The 22991-nt window shown below is 42.9% G+C and overlaps 1 protein-coding gene across 11 annotated transcripts in view; it reads right to left on the bottom strand.

The window, feature by feature from the left end:
* FAM168A (family with sequence similarity 168 member A) overlaps window positions 1-22991 on the bottom strand; it is a 360452-nt gene that overhangs the window by 200901 nt on the left and 136560 nt on the right. For 10 of the 11 annotated variants that reach the window (XM_074954973.1, XM_074954883.1, XM_074954937.1 and 7 more), the window contains exon 2: window positions 13228-13315. The exons of the other annotated variant lie outside the window; for it this stretch is intronic. In XM_074954973.1, coding sequence (XP_074811074.1) covers window positions 13228-13297 — 70 coding nt within the window. In that variant the 5' untranslated portion in view covers window positions 13298-13315. The remainder of the gene's footprint in view (window positions 1-13227; window positions 13316-22991) is intronic. 11 annotated transcript variants of the gene reach the window in all.

Raw genomic sequence — 22991 nt, 5'->3', positions numbered from 1 at the left:
CTATTGATAAGGATCTGGAGTTATAATGGATCTCAAATTGAATATAATGACAACAATGTCACATAGTTGAAAAAAGACAGATATAATTCTGGGGTGTATTAACAGGTGGAACATATGTACGACATGGGAGGTAATTGACACGCTCTATTTGGCACTGGGGAGGACTCAGCTAGAGGCTTGTGCTCAGTTCTGGATTCCCCACTTTAGGAAAGATGTGGATATATTGGAGAGACTCCAGAGGAGAGCAACAAAAATAGTAAAAGGTTTAGAAAACTGGACCTATGAAGAAAATTTAAAAAACTGGGCATGTTTAGTCTTGAGAAAAGACAACTGAGGGGGGACCTGATAATAATTTTCAAATATGTTAAAGGCTGTTATAAAGAGTACAAAAAGAACGAGGAGTACTTATGGCACCTTAGAGACTAACACATTTATTTGAGCATAAGCTTTCGTGAGCTACAGCTCACTTCATCGGATGCATTCGCCTATGCTCAAATAAATGTGTTAGTCTCTAAGGTGCCATACGTACTCCTTTTCTTTTTGTGGATACAGACTAACACGGCTGCTACTCTGAAACCTATAAAGAGTACAATAACTCCTCACTTAATGTTGTAGTTATGTTCCTGAAAAATGCGACTTTAAGAGAAATGATGTTAAGCGAATCCAATTTCCCCATAAGAATTAATGTAAATAGGGGGGGTTAGGTTCCAGGGAAATTTTTTTTGCCAGACAAAAGGCATTATATACATTTTAAACAATTTTAAACAAGCAATTTAATACAGGTATTAAACAGGCTGGCAGCCCCCCATGCGCCCCCCCCACCAGCTCCCGCCCAGCAGCAGACCCCACAGATCAGCACCTTCCCCCTGCTCCCCCCGCTTCCTGCCCACGGCAATCAGCTGTCTTGTGGCGTTCAGGAGGCGGGGGGGGGGGGGGAGCAAGGACCCGGCACGCAGCCTCCCTCCTCCCTCCCCTGCCTCATGCCCGCGGCAATCAGCTGGTTTGCAGCATTCAGGAGGTGGGGGAGGGAGGGGAGAGGCTGCGCGCCGGGTCCTCGCTCCTCCTCCCCAGCCTCCTGAACGCCGCAAAACAGCTGATTGTAGTGGGCAGGAGGCAGGGGGAGCAGGGGGAAGGTGCTGATCTGTGGGGTGCGCTGGCAGGCGGGGGGGAAGCGGGTAGCGGGGCTGCCAGCCATGGACAAAGCAGGCAGCCAAACAGCATTATAGGGGAGCACTACACAACTTTAAACGAGCATGTTCTGAATGGAGCAGGGACGTTAAGCGAGAGGATGTTAAGTGGGGAGTTACTGTACAGTGATCAACTGGTCTCCATGTCCACTGAAGGTAGGACAAGAAGCAATGGGCTTAATCTTCAGCAAAGGACATTTAGGTTAGATATTAGAAAAAAAACTTTCTAACAATAAGGGTAGTTAAATTCTGGAATAAACTTCCAAGGAAAGCTGTGCAATCCCCATCATTGGAGGTTTGTAAGAACAGGCTGGAGAAACACCTGTCAGAGATGGTCTAGGTTTACTTCGTCCTTCCTCAGCATATGGAGCTGGACTTGACCTTGCACAGTTCCTTTCAGCCTTACATTTCTGTGATTCTAGTAGTTTAAATCCTATGTTAAAAACACTACCCGTATGATTGAAGACTCTTCCGTGACAACAGTCAACAGGTTCCTGGAACCATCACCCATGTGAGTATTCCCACTGAAGTTAATAGTGCTACACAGGGGAGTGAGATTATCCAAGTGAGGGCAGGCTGCACGATTGACACCATATTGGATTTATATGAAAATGAAACACACTGGGGAGAATTTTAGGACTTGTTACAAAATATTCAGTGCTGAACTACAGGCAAAAGTAGCACCAAAGTAAGAAAACAGAAACAGATGTCTTGGCGGAAAATCTAGGGTACCTGACCTTTCAATGACATACCGCATTCATTTCAAGCAATAACAGGCCACAAGATAACAGACCTTAAAATGCCAACATTCTGATTACCACTCTTATTTTTATTCTATTTGAAGTCCATCTACCATTTTATCCACTAGTGCTACAAGTGAATGTTTTATGTAAATACAAATGCATATGGAAATGTGAAGCTATTAATGTTTGGAAGGATAAATATCTGTATAATTTAAATTATTATATTTTCTGCCCGTGTGTGTTAAAAAAAGAAGAAAAAAATAAAAAAGTTGAAAAAGCAAATGCTATGTTAAGGTTGAAAAATCAAAATCTCTAAAAGTAGGGCTGGAATTAAATGAGTTAAGACTGCTTTCACAATTTAAACTCAGCCATATTACATATATGTAGTATTTTTAAGTCCTATTTCTTGGTCAATATACAACCTTGTATTTTTTTAAACCTTCGCATTACAGCAATGGTAGATGTTTGCCTTAAAAGTGGGGGGATGGGGGGGGAGAAGAGTCCCCCTCAAACAAGAATGCAGAAATAATCCTGGGTTATTCAGCTGGGAAACAAATAAGGGTTTTCAACAGACCTTGGAAGTTCCCTGCACAACAGCAATCTGTCTTGCACCTACGCTAACCAACATTTTAGATGACTTAGACAGACTTTTTCGAATACAATAATATTAGATATTTTAAAATAAGGAAACTATACTACACAATCAGAATTACAAGATTAATACCCATCAATTGAATCCTGCAAAGTGATCGCTGTAAGAGACTGCTGACATGCTATCCCACCAAAATGAATAGGACTCCAGAGTCAAACATTTCTCATGGAAAACACCCTCTTCCTAAACCAGGCAGCTGTTAGCTCTGTGACAGTATCACACACACAGAGAGAGGTCTATGGCCCCAGACCTGTAACGAGCTCCTGTGCCCACAGAGAGACCCACTGCAGGACCGGAGTCTCAGACCACCCGTACCACACCTAACAGTTTCATAATTATTTAGTTAATATCTTCAAGGCAACTTGAAAAATGTCCTCAAACTCCTCCAATTTAATTTTTCTGTGAAAAAGCACATTTAGTTTCTCTGCTTTAATATCCTCCAGAACAGCTTGCAAGGATGTAAGAGTAATTAATGTAATTGCCATTAACTTGCTTAGTTAAGCTATGACGAATAGAGTGTTTAAGTACGAAGAAATGACATTGTCAGGCAGGATATTTTTCTAACAAACAAAATGGTTTCTTTTCTTTTTTTTTGGATGATGGTTGAGGCAAACTTTATACATCAAAGAGAGGCAGTAAAGGATAAAACACCTTTTTGTTTTGTTTTATCTTGCAATTTACCCTTAGGTTGCCATAAAAAACAAAAAAAAGTCCTCTGAATCCATATTCAGAAAAGGGTTTGAAATATTACCTGGCAAAGGCAACAGCCCTTTCCTTGAATGACTTATTACAGATATTTCTGTCTCTGTTTCCAAATAAAGATTCACTCCATTCTGACTCTACCTCATGGACAACCAATTTAAAATCCAAGCGCTAGTGTGATTCAAATATTGCATCAGTGAACTATGCTCAAATTCACACTGTAACCAAGTAAATCATCTTCCTTTTTTATTTTCATCTACCTTCCTAGGGACCTTGTTAAGCTTTTGTAAGTCTGATTTTACCACCATTTTCCATTCAAGGTTTTCTGCCTTCGCTGGGGTCTTTGCCCTGCACACAGGAAGGTCATTTCAGTACCTAATTAGCTGATGTGTAAATTTGCCTTCCTCCCTGAATTCTTTACAATTTAGCTCAAAGCCCTCTTAAAAAGGAAGCTTAGTTCTTAAATCCATTTACCATTAACTTTGCTAGTGAAAACAAAGACACAAACAGGTTCGAGGTCTGGAGCAACAGGTATCGACCCTGCGTTGCAGAAGAGGAACTGAAGATTTCCTGGACGGATGTCAGGATAGGCTTCTACGGGTACAAGGTTCTGAAGATTCAGAGCAGGCTGCACACCGGGGACAGAAGTACGGTGAAGAAATTTGGCATCATGTGACCTCCAGAAGAAAAAAGGGGAACGTCCATGTACCAGCAGGGCAGATACAGGTAAGTAACCGTTTTCATGTTCTCTCCACAGGTACTAATGCGGAGAGTGGACCAGATGATACATCTGAGGGAAGGGAGCAGAAGGAGACTCCGCCGATTGGAAGGCATGGGATGCACTGTCCTAGGGTTGGGGGTTCCACGACCACCACTCCCAAGAGGAGGCGGCGGGTGGTGGTGGTCGGGGACTCTCTCCTTAGGGGGACTGAGTCATCTATCTGCTGCCCCGACCGGGAAAACCGAGAAGTCTGCTGCTTGCCAGGAGCTAAGATTCGCGATGTGATGGAGAGACTGCCGAGACTCATCAAGCCCTCAGATCGCTACCCCTTCCTGCTTCTTCACATGGGCACCAATGATACTGCCAAGAATGACCTTGAGCGGATCACTGCGGACTACGTGGCTCTGGAAAGAAGGATAAAGGAGTTTGAGGTGCAAGTGGTGTTCTTGTCCATCCTCCCCGTGGAAGGAAAAGGCCTGGGTAGAGACCGTCGAATCGTGGAAGTCAACGAATGGCTACGCAGGTGGTGTCAGAGAGAAGGCTTTGGATTCTTTGACCATGGGATGGTGTTCCAAGAAGGAGTGCTAGGCAGACGGGCTCCACCTAACGAAGAGAGGGAAGAGCATCTTCGCAAGCAGGCTGGCTAACCTAGTGAGGATGGCTTTAAACTAGGTTCACTGGGGGAAGGAGACCAAAGCCCTGAGGTAAGTGGGGAAGTGGGATACCGGAAGGAGGCATGAGCAGGAGTGCGTGAGAGGGGAGGGCTCCTGCCTCATACTGAGAAAGAGGGGCGATCAGCAGGTTACCTCAAGTGCCTATATACAAATGCATGAAGCCTGGGAAACAAGCAGGGAGAACTGGAAGTCCTGGCACAGTCAAGGAATTATGATGTGATTGGAATAACAGAGACTTGGTGGGATAACTCACATGACTGGAGTACTGTCATGGATGGATATAAGCTGTTCAGGAAGGACAGGAAGGGCAGAAAAGGTGGGGGAGTAGCACAGTATGTAAGGGAGCAGTATGACTGCTCAGAGCTCCGGTATGAAATTGCAGAAAAACCTGAGAGTCTCTGGATTAAGTTTAGAAGTGTGAGCAACAAGGGTGATGTCGTGGTGGGAGTCTACTATAGACCACCAGACCAGGGGCATGAGGTGGACGAGGCTTTCTTCCGGCAACTCGCAGAAGTTACTAGATCGCAGGCCCTGGTTCTCATGGGAGACTTCAATCACCCTGATATCTGCTGGGAGAGCAATACAGCAGTGCACAGGCAATCCAGGAAGTTTTTGGAAAATGTAGGGGACAATTTCCTGGTGCAAGTGCTGGAGGAACCAACTAGGGGCAGAGCTCTTCTTGACCTGCAGCTCACAAACCGGGAAGAATTAGTAGGGGAAGCAAAAGTGGATGGGAACCTGCGAGGCAGTGACCATGAAATGGTCGAGTTCAGGATCCTAACACAAAGAAGAAAGGAGAGCAGCAGAATACAGACCCTGGACTTCAGAAAAGCAGACTGACTCCCTTAGGGAACTGATGGGCAAGATCCCCTGGGAGAATAACGAGGGGGAAAGGAGTCCAGGAGAGCTGACTGTATTTTAAAGAATCCTTATTGAGGTTACAGGGACAAACCATCCCTATGTGTAGAAAGAATAGTAAATATGGCAGGCGACCAGCTTGGCTTAACAGTGAAATCCTTGCTGATCTTAAATACAAAAAAGAAGCTTACAAGAAGTGGAAGACTGGACAAATGATCAGGGATGAGTATAAAAATATTGCTCGGGCTTGCAGGAGTGAAATCAGGAAGGCCAAATCACACCTGGAGTTGCAGCTAACAAGAGATGTTAAGAGTAACAAGAAGGGTTTCTTCAGGTATGTTAGCAACAAGAAGAAAGTCAAGGAAAGTGTGGGCCCCTTACTGAATGAGGGAGGCAACCTAGTGACAGAGGATGTGGAAAAAGCTAATGTACTCAATGCTTTTTTTGCTTCTGTCTTCACGAACATGGTCAGCTCCCAGACTAATGCACTGGGCAGCACAGCCTGGGGAGAAGGTGACCAGCCCTCTGTGGAGAAAGAAGTGGTTCGGGACTATTTAGAAAAGCTGGACAAGCACAAGTCCATGGGGCCAGATGCGTTGCATCCGAGAGTGCTAAAGGAGTTGGCGGATGTGATTGCAGAGCCATTGGCCATTATCTTTGAAAACTCATGGCGATCGGGGGATGACTGGAAAAAGGTTAATGTAGTGCCCATCTTTAAAAAAAGGGAAGGAGGAAGATCCTGGGAACTACAGGGCAGTCAGCCTCACCTCAGTCCCTGGAAAAATCATGGAGCAGGTCCTCAAGGAATCAATTCTGAAGCACTTAGAGGAGAGGAAAGTGATCAGGAACAGTCAGAATGGATTCACCAAGGGCAAGTCAAGCCTGACTAATCTAATTGCCTTCTATGACGAGATAACTGGCTCTGTGGATGAAGGGAAAGCAGTGGATGTGTTGTTCCTTGACTTTAGCAAAGCTTTTGACACGGTCTCCCACAGTATTCTTGCCAGCAAGTTAAAGTAGTATGGGCTGGATGAATGGACTATAAGGTGGATAGAAAGCTGGCTAGATTGTCGGGCTCAACGGGTAGTGATCAATGGCTCCATGTCTAGTTGGCAGCCGGTATCAAGTGGAGTGCCCCAAGGGTCGGTCCTAGGGCCGGTTTTGTTCAATATCTTCATAAATGATCTGGAGGATGGTGTGGATTGCACCCTCAGCAAGTTTGCAGATGACACTAAACTGGGAGGAGAGGTAGATACGCTGGAGGGTAGGGATAGGATACAGAGGTACCTAGACAAATTGGAGGATTGGGCCGAAAGAAATCTGATGAGGTTCAACAAGGACAAGTGCAGAGTCCTGCACTTAGGACGGAAGAATCCAATGCACCGCTACAGACTAGGGACCGAATGGCTCGGCAGCAGTTCTGCAGAAAAGGACCTAGAGGTTACAGTGGATGAGAAGTTGGATATGAGTCAACAGTGTGCCCTTGTTGCCAAGAAGGCCAATGGCATTTTGGGATGTATAAGTAGGGGCATTGCCAGCAGATCGAGGGACGTGATCGTTCCCCTCTATTCGACATTGGTGAGGCCTCATCTGGAGTACTGTGTCCAGTTTTGGGCCCCACACTACAAGAAAGATGTGGAAAAATTGGAAAGAGTCCAGCGGAGGGCAACAAAAATGATTAGGGGACTGGAACACATGACTTATGAGGAGAGGCTGAGGGAACTGGGGATGTTTAGTCTTCAGAAGAGAAGAATGAGGCGGGATCTGATAGCTGCTTTCAACTACCTGAAAGGGGGTTCCGAAGAGGATGGCTCTAGACTGTTCTCAGTGGTAGCAGATGACAGAACAAGGAGTAATGGTCTCAAGTTGCAGTGGGGGAGATTTAGGTTGGATATTAGGAAAAACTTTTTCACTAGGAGGGTGGTGAAACACTGGAATGCATTACCTAGGGAGGTGGTGGAATCTCCTTCCCTAGAAGATTTTAAGGTCAGCCTTGACAAAGCCCTGGCTGGGATGATTTAATTGGGGATCGGTCTTGCTTTTAGCAGGGGGTTGGACTAGATGACCTCCTGAGGTCTCTTCCAACCCTGATATTCTATGATTCTATGAATTGGCATGGTTTGAGAAGAAATTAACTAAATCTGCAATTACATGCTAAATACCCCTGAACTACTCAGTGTAAGAGGAACCTTCAGAGCATCAATTTTAACAATACCTTTATTATTTTTCCTTTTCAAAACATGCTTTTTGTCCCCTGAAGTTCCATTGTTCAGCTTCCAGTCAGTGTGATGCAAATTCCGTGCAGTCACAACTGCTAGAAAAGCACCTGGAGCAATGGATCCAGTGTTGAGGGCAAAAGTAGGTGACTCCTTTTTATATTATAACACAAAATAAAACCTCACAGCAACTGGGACACAACCAGTGGGACTTTTTAGACTGTAAAAGGCACACAGAGGGTAATTTTATCTTAATGCTGCTATTTGAAGCATTCAGCATGCAGTTGTGTAGGGATAACTTATTTAGAAGAGACACAACTCTCTGAAATTCTCCTTTCACAAAGGTCAAGTTACCAACTTTATACAATTTGCATCTCAATATTTAAAAAATATTGCCTTGTCAAATGCCAGGTAGGCTGTTTATAAAATGTTTCAGACAGTTTAAGAGCAGAGCTAGGAGATCTATATCGAAAGTGTATTAATGTGGAGATTTAAAGACATAGAAAGCATTAAAATGAGAGACAAGTGGATGCTTTGTCAAAACCATCTGTTTGCTAGAGAGCATGAAATCTCTGTTGCTTTCTAAGGCAGGAAAATAAATGTGTATTTATGAGCTCAATCATCCCAACATTGCTAGAATCTGTAGTCACTCTTAAAATGGTGATATTACTGATGAGACTATCATTCCTGGAGAATCTGTACACTACTGTTTCAACTCTGTGAGACCAAAAATCCCTTGAGCTGCAGTATCTCTTACAGAACAAGCATAAATTTAACAGGACACGTACGTTGATTTTTAAGAAATCAAACATGACTAGAAATGGGGAAATGCCCTTTACTTGTTATTTACACCACAGATTACCCCACAGGCCACCTCTTGGCTGTGCAGTCAGCCTGCTTTGCCTGACCCATATGAGTACCGCACTGAAGTCAATGAGAATATTTGTGAGCAAGACTTATCCCTTGATGTACAATTCCATTGATTGTTGATCACTTTGCTCTGCTCCATGAAAACACAGCCCCTGCCAATCTCACACCTTGGAAAGAGTCAACACATCCTACCCACTACATAAGAGAGAAGGAAGCATAAATTAGGAAGACACTTAATAGATAATTACATAATCTTACCTCTACACATCCAGCCGTGCATCCGAAGGAATGGGGATATGGCACTTTAATTTTGAAGGTGCCCATACACTTTGTGTTAACAAGAAAGTACAGGTTCACAATGTAAGTATAGTGCTCATTCTCTGCATTAATATGAAGCTAAATGAGTTCCTTGATATGTTTTTCAGTAAAATAAAGATTTTTTATAGACTCCTAGCAAAATCAATAGAATACTTGTTGGTAAACATCTTAATTAATAACTCAGGCTACATCCAAGTCTATTTTATTTTTATTTTCAAATAACCACTTCTTCCCTCTCGTTCTCAGATACAAACACTAGTCTTTAGCAGAGCAGAACACATCAATTTGAGGATCCCATATTTCTTCCATCATCTAGAGCAGTGGTTCTTAACCTGGGATGCACGCGCCCCCTGGGGGTGCAAGATGCCCTTTCTGGGGGTGCAAGACATGCCAGATGTTTTTAGAAGGTAAATCATCGAAAACACAAATTAAGCACAGGCACTTAAGTACAACTACTTTGTTTCATCAAACCTATGTATTTATGATGATACATTTTTAACGATTCGTGTAATATACAAACAAAAAATATATCTAGGTTTAAAGAACTGACCTACTTCAATGATTTTTGATAAGAGGTGTGAGAACATATTTTGATTTTTGATAAGGGGTGCAAGAACCAAAAGGGTGCAGGCTGCAGTAAAGGTTAAGAACCACTGAAAGAGTAACTTGATGTTAGCACAGTGTACCCTGGCTACTAATTACACAGCCATTATAATGAACATATCTGGACTCCTTGTTGAGAATACAATAATGCAAAGATGACAGTTTTAGTCCTACCCAAGAAACATTTTCATCAGTTCAGAAAGAAGCTCAGTTACTTAGAGAACAGTCAGCCAGAATGACCAGTGTGTTACAGAATCTTTACTGGATAGTGCAACAGGTGATGTGGGGGAGAACAGACCCTACACTAGGTCAGCCCCAACTGGGCTTCAAACCAGACGTCAGTTTCGCTGTTCAGCATAAGATTAGCTAGCTCCTGGTCATCCCTAAAACAACAATGGAGTTTTAAATGTCAGCTATGGTAAGTATTGCACAACATGTCACTAATTTGGACTCCAGAGCATGAATGACATCAATAATTCTTTTCACTCACATAACACTTTTTTCAAAGCACATTACAAATACTATTTGCTCAGTGCTTACACAGCCCCTGTCAGGTAGGTAAGTATTGTCCACATTTTTGAGATGGAGAAACTGAGATAGATTAAAAATGACAGTGTGAGTAGCGGTAGAGCCACAGCTAGAAATTCCTGGCTCCTATCCCCACAATCAGTGCCTCTCGCTATTCCCTCAGACCATTCATTATCATTTAAGTCACAACTGTATGATCAGTGTTGTACAAGACCAAGATACTTATAAAATTAAAAAACCTTTGGTTTGAATTTGATTATTTTGCTTTCTGAGTATCAGACTAGAATACAGTATATGCAAAACAAAATTGGATTGTCAACAATTTGTCACAGAAATTCTCATTCTGAATTGTTGGGCCAACTTTTTTTTGTGACAGGACTTGCTTCAATACCTTCTAATAACCCTATTCCCTCTATAATGTCTCCTACAAGCAAGGTCAACATTATACAAGTATTCCCATTAAAATTCCATTTTTTAAAAATTTAATCTGTCCACAAAAACTAATTTGACATTTGTGTGATAGTCTACAGACTGCCCTGTCAGAATTTATTGATTTGGTATAGAGATGCAGGGGATGTAACAGAGATGCCTGACATTGCCTCTGAATCACATTCATTCAAAGAATGAGAAAGAATATCTGTTGCATAGGTTCATCAAATTTGCTATGTATTCTGGCCAATTTACTACTTCCTGTCTGATTTAATATGGACATTTCTATTAGGGGGACCAGACGTCCCGATAAAATCGGGACTGTCCCAATATTTAGTTGTTTGTCCCAATATTTTGCTTCGGCGGCACTCCGGCTTTTTTTTTTTTTTTTTTTTTGCTTGGGGCAGCAAAAAACCTAGAGCTGGCCCTGGTGGGGGGGGAGGTGTGAGCCTGTGGCTGCCCCACCATGTGTCCCGATATTTTGTTCTTGTCATCTGGTCACCCTAATTTCTGTTGTGCTGTCATAAATATAAAGGGAAGGGTAATCACCTTTCTGTATACAGAACTGTAAAATCCCTCCTGGCCAGAGGCAAAACCCTTTCACCTGTAAAGGGTTAAGAAGCTAGGATAACCTCGCTGGCACCTGACCAAAATGACTAATGAGGAGACAAATTACTTTCAAAGCTGGGGGGGGGGGGGCGGAAACAAAGGGTCTGTCTGTCTGTATCTGTGTGATGTATTTGTCTGTGTGATGCTTTTGCTGGGACCAGGTCAGGAATGCTCTTCAGAAGTTCTGTTAAGTTAGTAAGTAATCTAGCTAGAAATGCGTTAGATTTCCTTTTGTTTAAATGGCTGGTAAATAAGCTGTCTGAATGTATATTCCTGTTTTTGTGTCTTTTTGTAACTTAAGGTTTTGCCTAGAGGGATTCTCTGTGCTTTGAATCTGATTACCCTGTAAGGTATTTACCATCCTGATTTTACAGAGGTGATTCTTTTACTTTTTCTTTAATTAAAATTCTTCTTTTAAGATCCCGATTGCTTTTTCATTGTTCTTAAGACCCAAGGGTTTGGGTCTGTGTTCACCTATGCAAATTGGTGAGGATTTTTATCAAGCCTTCCCCAGGAAAGGGGGTGTAGGGCTTGGGGGGATATTTTGGGGGGAAGACGTCTCCAAGTGGGCTCTTTCCCTGCTCTTTGTTTAACACGCTTGGGGGTGGCAGCATAGGATTCAAGGACAAGGCAAAGTGTGTACCTTGAGGAAGTTTTTAACCTAAGCTGGTAAGAATAAGCTTAGGGGGTCTTTCATGCATTGTCCCACATCTCTACCCTAGAGTTCAGAGTGGGGAAGGAACCTTGACATGTGCTTTAAAAGAAAACAAGGCCAAGAGCCAAGGATCAACATTCTTTTTCTAAAAGTATCTGCACAGCAGTGAAAGTTAAGACAGATTATACTTATCTGCAAGAGGAAAGATGCATTACAAGAAAATAAATATTTTGTCAAAATTAACACCACACTAATTTTAATTAATTCAAGAAGGAAATTTGTTAGAGCTTAAAATACCGTGATTCTGTAATTTCCAAAGAAAAAAGGCTTTCCCAGAAGCACCTCTCAAAAATCTGTATTACTTGTTTCCTCTCCTAGCTGAAGCTTTTGCAAATGTACCTGAATGAGTAACTTTATTTCTCTATGGCGTCGGGAGTGACGTGAGTTGCAGCAGTCTAAAATATCCATCATATAGTGCAAATATTGCAGATAAATAATTTAGGGTCAGGAAAGTGCTTCCTATGAGTGTTTTTGAATTTTTCATTGAATATTAAGCACAAAAAAAAACAACCGTTCAGAGTGCCTTTAGCTTCTCTGCTACACTAAAAAATAATGGAATTAAGATCAAGTAAGTCAATTTTTATTGACCAATATTTCGCATAAATGTTCTAAAGTGACATGCAAACAAATTAAACAATGAATTTTTAGACTCTAGTTCTTTCCCTTCCCCCACTCCCACCCAGTGATCTCTCTGAATTTCTGCTGGGACATTGACTCTTCCTTCCTCTCTCCAGGACAGCCCTCTAATGGGTCATCCATCTTCCCCATGTCTTCTCCCTTGTGATGTTGTCCTTCATCTTTGTTCTGCATCATCTCCTCCGCCTGTATTTTAGATTTTCTCCTGCTGAATGAAACTGACTGCAGAACTGGCAAAGAGTTTTTTTGGAGAGCAACATGTTATTCCTCCCTATTTGTTTCTACTGCAAACTTGATAGTCTGTTCCTAGCTGCCTGCTCCAACAATGGACTTGCACCATAAGAGACTCTGAAATAGGCATTTTGGACACTTAAAACCATCTCTGAAAGCCTTAACAGAGAATTGCTCGTTTCCTGGAGATTATTAGGAAACTCTAAGGAGGGCGGGGGGGGGGAGGATTTTGTGCCTAAAGCTGTAGGGAAAACATAGTGTGAAAAGACAGGAAAGCAAGAACATGCCAGCTGTCTATCTGTTAAGAGAGTGGCCTTCCAAAGCATAAACTGGTACTTAAAATTGAGCTTTTTGTGGAAACTCCAGGAAAACAGAAAGATCTAGGATTGTGCTGAGCACTTTGCTATAACAACACGTCACAGAATGCCTTTCTATATTAGCTAACTAGAATGGAAAAAAAGAAATTTACCAATTGATCTTAATCTGCTTAACCACAAAATGCCAAATTCCAAGAGTCACTTAAAACCAAACTTACCTGTGTAAGCCATGTTCTTAGGGTTTCCATAGGGAGCCCCAGGTTGAACAGGGCTGTAAACAGGATTCATTGTGGAAGACTGAGAACTCTGGAGGAGGGGAAAAAAAAATGATTAAGACGACAGTCATTTTTCTTCTACACCAGTCCTCTGCTGAAAGGTCTTTGCTTGTACTAGATGCTAGCGCTACCGTGTTATTATTCAAGACACACTAAGCTGCAAAAAAAATAATAATATTTACAATTAGGCATTATAACTAGATAGTGTATTTAATAATTCAAATTTCATATCCTTCAATTAATTCCCTTAAATTCTTCACCATTACATGTGCTCCTTACAAAGCATCTGGAGTGTAGGATAAAATTAGTCTTACACATCCCCAGCCTCCACAGTGTTTTGCAAATTACTCCGGAGCAAAGGAAGAGGAAAAAGTCAGGATCCTCTTTCTACTGTGCAATGGGTACAGAGAGTGAAGTGCAAAATCTGCACTAATTCAGTTGCCCCACTAGGGGGAGCTAATGCTTTTTGGGTATTGAAAAAAACCACCAATGAACAACAAGCCTCTCAAAGATTAGTTGGCAAAAGGGCACTCCCTGCTGGTAATGCTAAGAGCTGCAGATACAGAAATTCTCAAGCAGTTTACAGAGTGCCTCTATGAACACAACCACCTTGTGCCTGGAAATTAATCTCCTTTGAAGCCTCTTTTAAAAGACCAGCCTTAACATTACTCCTTCACAGCACAGCATACTAAGCTATTATTTATTGAACATCAGTGTGTGTGCAGTGCTATTTGAAATCGCCACAGTCACTGCCCCAGACATAAAATGACCAGTAAGATTTTTAATAGCATTTCTGCTCATTATCTCTCTAATAAAGATGATTAAAGAGAGCCAGGTTATCTTTTCTTAAGCTTTTATTTAGAGGAAAGCAAGGGACCTGGGAATTTGTGTCTAGTAACTGTCAGTTAAGCAACTGCTCAGCTAATTAGCTTAATGAAGCACATTCTCAATTCTGATTAATGGAAAAATCAGTCATTAAGCTTTATGAGGCAACACATTTGTCTCCACAGCTATCTTGTGACAATTTCAAACATGGAGCCCACCACACTTACCTTAAACTGCCTTTTTAAAAAATCTTTTATTTACACTTCATAAAATAAAACCATTCCTTTCAAACTAGTCTTTCCTGATTGATGTGCAATTTGTTAGATCATTAACTCCTTCAGTTTCACCTCCGACAGTAAACAAGTCAAATGTTAAATGCTAGCAACAATTGGTTTGACAACAATTATTACTTAATTAATTAGTCTTCCCTCCATTCCCAAGTTAGCTCGCAATTCTGTAACAAAAGGAAGACCAGGGATGCCAAACATGCCAAAGGATAACGCTACAGAATCCAAATAAATGTATTTACAACACTGACTGGAATAAGTCAAAGCCAAAGTGGCTTCAGAAATACACAATGGAATGTTTCTTAAAAAGATTAACAAGTAACATCATTGCAAAAACCTACTTATATGAAACGGATTCCTGGGGATTTTCCCAGAATCATCAGGACAGAGTTTATGGTTTCCACAGTAATTGGCACTTGCCCCTATTGCTCTCAGCCAGCATTGCATGTTACTATGGCTATGGTCTACATTTAAACCACTACAGCAGCACAGCTGCACCGCTGTAGCATTTCAGTGTAGACACTCACTTCAGCAATGGGAGTAGTTCTCCTGTCTCTGTAGTTAGCCCACCTCCCTGAGAGGTAGTAGCTAGGTTGATGGAAGAATTCTTCCATCGACTTAGCGCTGTCTACACCAGGGGTTAGGTCGGCTTAAATATGTCGCTCAGCAGTGTGGGGTTTTTTTCACACCTAAGAACAACACAGCTGGGTTGACCTAATTTTTTAGTGTAAACCTGACTTATATTATAGGGGCACGGCAGCACTACTAGAGTTAAGGTTGCATCATGACTTCTCCTTAAAACTCAACCTTTCTAAAATCTCTAAAGCTCACAGACTTAGTTGGATTCCTTTGAAATTTGCTTTGCCTCAGGAGCGTGCAGGGTAGGGTTAGTGACCCAATGTGGGGTCTTTTGAGCAGGGTTTGCGATGATAAAAGCCCTGAAAAAATAGCCATTTTTCAAAAAGTTTCTAGGTGGGTTTCTTTCTTTTTTGCACAGAGGAAACTATCAAACTATTTATATTACACAGGTCAAGATGGTCCTGCATTTTATCAACAGTTTATCCAAGGTAGCATATGGCACTAACTCTTGGGGGGGATCCAAACTAAGAATGGTATTTAAGAAAATGTATTTTTTACCATGTGCATGCACCAATAGAAAAAAAATGGCTAGAGGGTTTCCATTCCCACCGCATTATATGCTTTAAAGCTTGACTCTTGTAAATGTTCTAAAATCCAAACAGTTCCTCGGGTAGTTTTAAAATTTGGTGTCCCTCATGGGGCACAAAAGAAGCATTAGTGGTCCTAATTTAAGGTAATTTGATCAAGGGGTTCCTGAGATACAGAGATACATCCCCCCTCCAAAAAAATTTCCTTCTGTTGCCTTGTACTGTTAAATTGAAAGGTGCTAATGATGGGATGAATATGGACCTCGTGGAAATAGATGGCTGTGAACTCAGCCTTCAATTAACGTAACTAAGGATAAGTTAATCACAAACCTAGGACACAAGGTATTTTGGACTGCATGGCTGGGATTTGCTACAATTTGTAAGGCCTTGTCTACACTACAAACTTTTGCTGACAAAAGTTACGCTGACAATCAAAAAGCACTATAATTATATCACTAGTGCATGTTCACAGTAGACTCCCTCTGATAGAGTGCTTCCACACTTGGTGCTCTATCATCAACAGTGAGAGCAGTGCACTGTGGGTAGCTATCCCACTGTGCTACTCGCTACCTTCTGCAGCTAGGACTTGTGGGAAGGCAGAGTGGATCGCAGCACATCATAGGTGCAGACTCAATGTCCCATGATGAAGTTTTTCCATCCCAGCATTCCATAGGTTTCCGACTGCATTTTGCGGCATTTTTCAACAGTCCCTGTTTACTGTGTGCTCGCCATCTCTGTCTGAAAAGATGGATCCAGCACTGCTCTCTGCTGTTGTGGTCACTGTTATGACCATATCACGTCTGGTCATGCAGTATATCATGAGCTCCCAATCTGAAGAGGAAACAAGCACTGAGTGGTGGAATCACATTGTTATGCAGGTCTGGGATGATGAGCAGCGGCTACAGAACTTTCGGATTTGGAAAGCCACCTTGTGTACAGACCTCGCCCCAGCACTGCGGCACAAGGACACCAGAATGAGAGTTGCCCTCTCGGTGGAGAAGTGCGTGGCTATCGCTGTGTGGAAGCTGGTGACTCCGGACTGCTACTGGTCAGTCACGAATCAGTTTGGAGTCAGGAAGTCAACCGCTGGGGCTGCGTTAACTCAAGTGTGCAGGGCCATTAATTGCATCCTGCTACGAAGGACCGTGACTCTTGGCAATGTGTGAGAAATAGTGGATAGCTTTGAGGAAATAGGATTCCCTAACTGCGGAGGGGTGATAGATGGAACGCATATTCCAATTTTGGCACCAGACCATCTTGCAATGGAGTACGTCAATAGAAAGGGGTACTTCTCTATGTTATTGCAGGTGCTTGTGGATCACCGTGAGCATTTCACTGACATCAATGTGGGATGGTCTGGAAAGGTGCATGACACACACATCTTCAGGAACACTGGGCTGTACAGACTAGAAGATTCCAGTGGGGAATGTTGAAATGCCCATAGTGATTCTGGGAGACCCAGCTTATCCCTTACTCCCATGGCTCATGAAGCCTTACACGGGAAACCTGGACAGCAGCAAGGAGCACTTCAACAGTAAGCTGAGCAGGTGCAAAATGACAGTGGAATGTGCCTTTGGCAGATTAAAGGCATGCTGGTGCTGCCTTTATGGCAGGTTGAACCTAAATGAGGAAAACATTCCTATCATCGTAACAGCCTGTTGCACACTCCATAATATTTGTGAGGCTAAGGGTGAAAAGTTTCCCCAGGGGTGGAGTACTCGCGCTGAGGCAGATTGCCTGGCTGCTGGTTTTGAGCAGCCCGAAACCAGGGTTTATTAGAGGGGATCAATGGGGGAGATGTTAGAATCAGGGAGGCTTTGAGGCAACATTTTGAGAAGGAGCACCAGGAATGTGTACTTCTACATAGCAATCCGCCATGCTTCATTAACTTCAGTTATCTTGTTTTGCCTAAAAATTGTGATGCTTCCTGAGTGGGATTTATACTAAGTAAATGATTAAACTGCACCTATATATTACTACCCGCACCAATCACTATATGTAGGACACAAATAAAGATTGGTTTGCTTTCACAGAGTTTGTTTTTATTAAACACCAATTAAAACACAGAAAAGGTTTGGTGGGAAGGGAAATAACAGTGAAGGACAGTGAAGGCTCTCAGAGCTGTGCATAAGTCCAGCTATCATTTTGGAACCTGTCCAAAGGGGTGGAGCGAACAGGGTACTCAGACATGCTGGGAAGTTGCACCGAACGTGTGGGAGGAGTTTGGGGAGGGCATTGAAAATAGTTCTGTATTGGCTGCGGAGGGAGGGGTGAGCACACATCTGTTCTGACTGTAGCATGATTAGGGACTTCAACATCTCTGTTTGTTCCTCTATCACTTTTATCACCCATTCATGGCCCTTTAGAATGCGCTCCTCACTCTCATTTCTGTACTGCCTTTTCCTTTTCTCTCCACTCCATGTTCTCTTTTTTCAGCCTCTGAGGATTGGAGCACCTCTCAGAACATGTCCTCCTTGCTATGCCTTGGTTGCCTTCTTATCTGGCAGAGGCACTCCGCAAGCGTTTAGGAGGTTCCGCCAAAAGCCACATCTACAGAAGCACAAGAAACAATACACAGAAGCATGATGGTTAGTTCATGCACAGCATTCAATCATTACAGTAAAATACACCTCTTGTAACATACCAATCACTTTCTCACTGACTCTTGGCAAGCACATATTTTGGCGTGCACCCTAAACATGGTGAGTTAGGCCTGAGTGGGAGGTGGGCATTCAAGATGGGGCAAGGGTGTAGGTGATGTTTTCAGGGGATCAGTGAAGGCGACTATGGACAACATTGTAAATTTTGCCACCGTATCCCACAGGCAGGGGTCACTGAAGCCCATATCTCACTCCTGAGGACAAGCAAGGATGTAAGGGTGCATCTATTGCATGCGTGTGGGTTCAGCCCCGGTACCTATGTTGCTCACCTGTGTGCTGCCTTGGTCCCTGCACAAGTGATTGCTGAGTGGCATGAAAAGGTTTCCTACAATGGGGGAAGGAACAAAGCAGCTCTGCCAAGGAACCTTCAGCAGAGGATTGGCGAGTACCTCCAGGAAAGTTTCCTAGAGATCTCTCTGGAGGATTCCTGTGAAATCTTGGTGTGCATTAACACACTGTTCCACTGCACTGCTTAGCTGCACAGGGGAACATTGAGCACGTACAAACACAGCTAGTCTTGTACATTTCTATCCCTTCACCCTCTTCTAAGATACACAGAGCAAAGGACAGCTCTACCTCATCTAACCGAGCAGCATCAACTAAAAAAGATCACTTACCAGGGCTCTCCTCTTCTGCATCATGCGCACCAGAGACGGACTGCTGCGACTGGCCAGATCCCTCAAAAGTGGAAAAGAGGTCCTGACTTGCCACGCCACTGGACAACCCTGACGTGTGCTCCACATCATCCTCCAACTCAATCTCCTTGTCCACGACTTTGTCCTCAGGGTTAGATCCACTGTCTGCCACTTCCAGCCCTACCGAAGTATCCACGGGCTTTTGGCGGTGGGGTCACCGCCGAGGATGGGGTCTAGCTCCTTACAGAAGCAGCAGGTCTTTCCCAAAAACACCAGAGTGAGGGTTTGCCACCCTTGCATTCTGGTATGCTTGCCTCAGCTCCTTTATCTTTGCTCGGCACTGAACTGTGTCCCATTCATAGCCCTCATTGCACAGGCCATGAGAAATCTGCTCAAAGGTATTGAAGTTCCTACAGCTGGAGTGCAGCTAGGATGGACAGCCTCCTCTCCCCATATATTCAGCAGATCCAACAATTCAGCTGTGGTCGAAGCGGAAGAGCATTTGCTGCTGACAACGCCATGATAAGCTGGGAAGATGTGATGTGATGTCCAGTCCACGCAGAGCAAACAGGAAATGGAATTTCAAAAATTCTCAGGCCTTTAAAGGGGAAGGGGTGGATGCTTGCGTATCTGGCTGCAGAGCAGCGCAGTTCAAACTGCTGACCAGCATGGTCAGGATAGCCAACGTCGGACACCTGCTGGAGGCCATTTACAGTGACAAAACCAAGTGCGGCGTCTACACTGACACTTTGTCGATCTAACTTTGCCTCAAAAACCTCTATGCCTCTCGTTGAGGTGGTTTTATTTTGTCGGCAGAGCAGGACAGTTTTGTCGGCAGGAGGAGCAGCACAGTGTGTACACCTCCACTACTTTGTCAACAAAAGGTGCCTTTTGCCAATAAAAATGTGTAGAGTAGACAAAGCTTAAGCTCCCCAGGGTAGGTACTGTCGTTATTGTGTTTGTACAGGGCCAGTACAATGCAGCCCAAATTTCAGTTGGGGCCTCTACATGCGACCACAGTATGAAATAGTAATAATTAGCAAACCCATTTCAAGCAACTAGCACTCTTTCGGTTGTATAAACAGTAAAAACAAGTGGAAGAAAATTCCTTTATTAGGTCCTCATGAAAGAAAGGCTCCTCTTTGGCATGGATAAAATGATTGCACTCACATTATGGGTTTGAGCATGCTGCAGGAATAGAGGTTTACACTTCCTTCCCTGTTCGGTATGCAGGGCTTTTATTTCAAGATCGTGTGATTGAGTGAATGTGAACTGCATTTTACATGAAAAAAATTCACATCTAGTTTTAAATGTATTCAGGTTGGCTTCCAATACATTCCATGACACTGTATCATTCGACTATATATTTCAAATTCATTATGGCACTTGCAAAGCTACGATGAAATAAGAATAAAACAGGATTAGCAAAATGAAACCTATTTCAGCATAGCATTTTGTGGTGCTTCCATGTGGCCATGAATACACAATAAAAAGACTACCAGAAATTAACTGTAAACAGGCAAACAAAAGTCTGGCTCCACTACATGCATCTTCCACTGCTTTTCAGTTCCCAAGGCACTGACGCTCGGTTTCTTAGAAGCTGCTCAGACGCTTTACCAAACAGTTGAAGTCGTAAGAATTCCAGAAGGAATGTCATGGGAAGCACCTGCTGGCAAACAACCTCGGGATACTTTCCTGCTGTAACCTGGTTACATTTTTATCTATTTTATCTTTCCAGCCAAAGTGCACGACATCTTTCCATCACACTGGGAAATTACTTCAGATGAAGTGTAAATAGAAATACAAGAGAGGTCAGCCCAAGAGTCTGCATCACATCACTCAGCAGGCCAATGTGTCAGTCAAAAGAGGTTTACTAGGGAGATTTCAAAGTAGTACACACAGCCTTCTCTGTGCGGTGAATGCTGAGTTTGAACTTTCCATGCTATTAAGTGGCTGCACAGTTACACTCCGGTGCTCTCGCCTCACTGAACAAAAGAGTGCCTCTAGATAGCGTGATGAAATGAGTGTGAAGCTCAGCACTATATACGGCTGCTGCCAAAGCTACGAGAATCAGAAAAGACTGCTGCCACAGTTCTCTGTCCTCTTGTCCATTCCATTCATCAGGCAATGGTTACTCAAGGACACCGGCAATTTAAAAATCACTTCTGCTTGACTTTTTTTTTTTTTTTTTATGACCACCACCTAAAATTACTATAAACGAAAAATTATGGGGAAAAATCTTTTTTTTTTCCAGTTTACTTTACTTTGTGTTTAATTACACCATTGCAAATTGCATTGCATTGGCAACTTTACACATTGAACTCAACAGTCCTACTCCTGTGTGTGTGTTTTTGCAGGATTTGGGACTTAGAGCACCATCTTCCCTGGGTTTGCATATTTCATACAACAACCAAGGAGAGAGAAATATTGTGAGTAGGATAATGCTATTGAAAAACCGCAACATTTGGCAAAAGGGACTCAGGGACATATGCTAATACCTGAAAGTACTTTTCACCTTTTATGTTAATTAAGTAGATTTCAAATAGATAGTGTCCTTCTAAACACAGAGTGTTATTTACAAATATGTTTATATTAGTTGTGCTTTTAAATAATTTGAGGCATTTCTTTGTGGCTCTTGTAAGTCTAAATAAATACATCTAACACTTCAAAACTGAATGCATCATGCTCCATGTGGATAATTCTGAATGCCCCAGAAAGGAAAGATACTTGTTTAATTTTAGAGCTTTGGTCAAATTGACTTTCCCATTGACATTCCATGAGCTTGAGGTTCCTATGTGCCTAACTCAAATTTGAAAATGGGACTTACGCTTATAAGTCACTTAATCACTTTGAAATAGGTGTGGACCCTTGCGCATTTCTTTGGAGGTGGAATGGAAGTTTCTCCTTTGAGTCTTCGTACAGACTAAAAATGATTTCCTTCACAAAAGAAAGTATAGAACCAAGTGAATGTGGACACTATTGAAAGATAAACCAACAAGATACACTTTTTCCTCACTCTGAAAATCACCTATTATGTATAAATCACACACTTTATGTAAGTTCAACACCAGTGTGGACACAAGAACTGGCCATCAACAAGTTTAGGCTCAAAATTAGACAAAGCTTTCTAACCATCAGAGAAGTGAAGTTCTGGAACAGTCTTCTAACGGGAGCAGTGGGGGCAAAAAAAATCTAACTGGCTTCAAGACTGAGCTTGACAAGTTTATGGAGGGAATGGTATGATGAGACTGTCTACAACAGTGGTCCCCAACGTGGTGCCCATGGGAGCCAGGGCGCCCGCCGGGGCATTTTTGTGCACCCACGGGACACCGCGTCACCAAAATGCTGCCGCCAAGCACAGCTGCCGGAGAACCGCCTGCTGAAATGCCACCGAGACGTGTTGCCGTTTCTCAGCGGCATTTCGGCGGCGGGGTGTCCGGCACCCACCAGTCTTCTGGCAATAGCAATATGCTATTCCCACAGAAAGGTTGGGGACCACTGGTCTACAATGTCATGTAGCCGATCTGCGACTGCTAGCAGCAAATATCTCCACTGGCTGGTTATAGGACAGTAGATGGGGAAGGCTGAGAGTTACTACAGAGAATTCTTTGCCAGGAGTCTGCCTGGTGTGTCTTGCCGACATGCTCAAAGTCTAACTGATCACCATACTTGGGGTTGGGAAGGAATTTTCCCCTGGGGAAGACTGGCAGAGATCCTGGAGGTTTTTCACCTTTCTCTGCAGCATGGGGCCTGGGTCAATTGCAGGTTTAAACTAGAATAAATGGTGGATTATCTGTAACTTGAAGTCTTTACACTTTGATTTGAGGACTTCAGTAACTCAGCCAGAGGTTGTGGGTCTATTACAGGAGTGGGTGGATGACGTTCTGTGGCCTGCAACGTACAGGAGGCCAAACTAGATGATAATGATGGTCTCTTCTGACCTTGAAGACTATGAGTCTATAATTATATTCAGCCCAAATCCTTCTATAAACATGACCAGACCTTCTGACACTACATTATATTTGAGTTCCAATAGTTTCTTGACAAATTTTCACTTGTTTGAAGCTTGATCCTCAGATGCAGTTCTCTAAAAATATCTAATCAACTTCTGATTCACCAGGTAAAGTTTAAATC

This window comes from Natator depressus, chromosome 1 (genome assembly GCF_965152275.1).
Source record: "Natator depressus isolate rNatDep1 chromosome 1, rNatDep2.hap1, whole genome shotgun sequence".
NCBI lineage: Eukaryota > Metazoa > Chordata > Testudines > Cheloniidae > Natator > Natator depressus.
The sequence above is the reverse complement of the archived record's forward strand: the minus strand, read 5'-3'. Positions and strand labels throughout refer to the sequence as shown.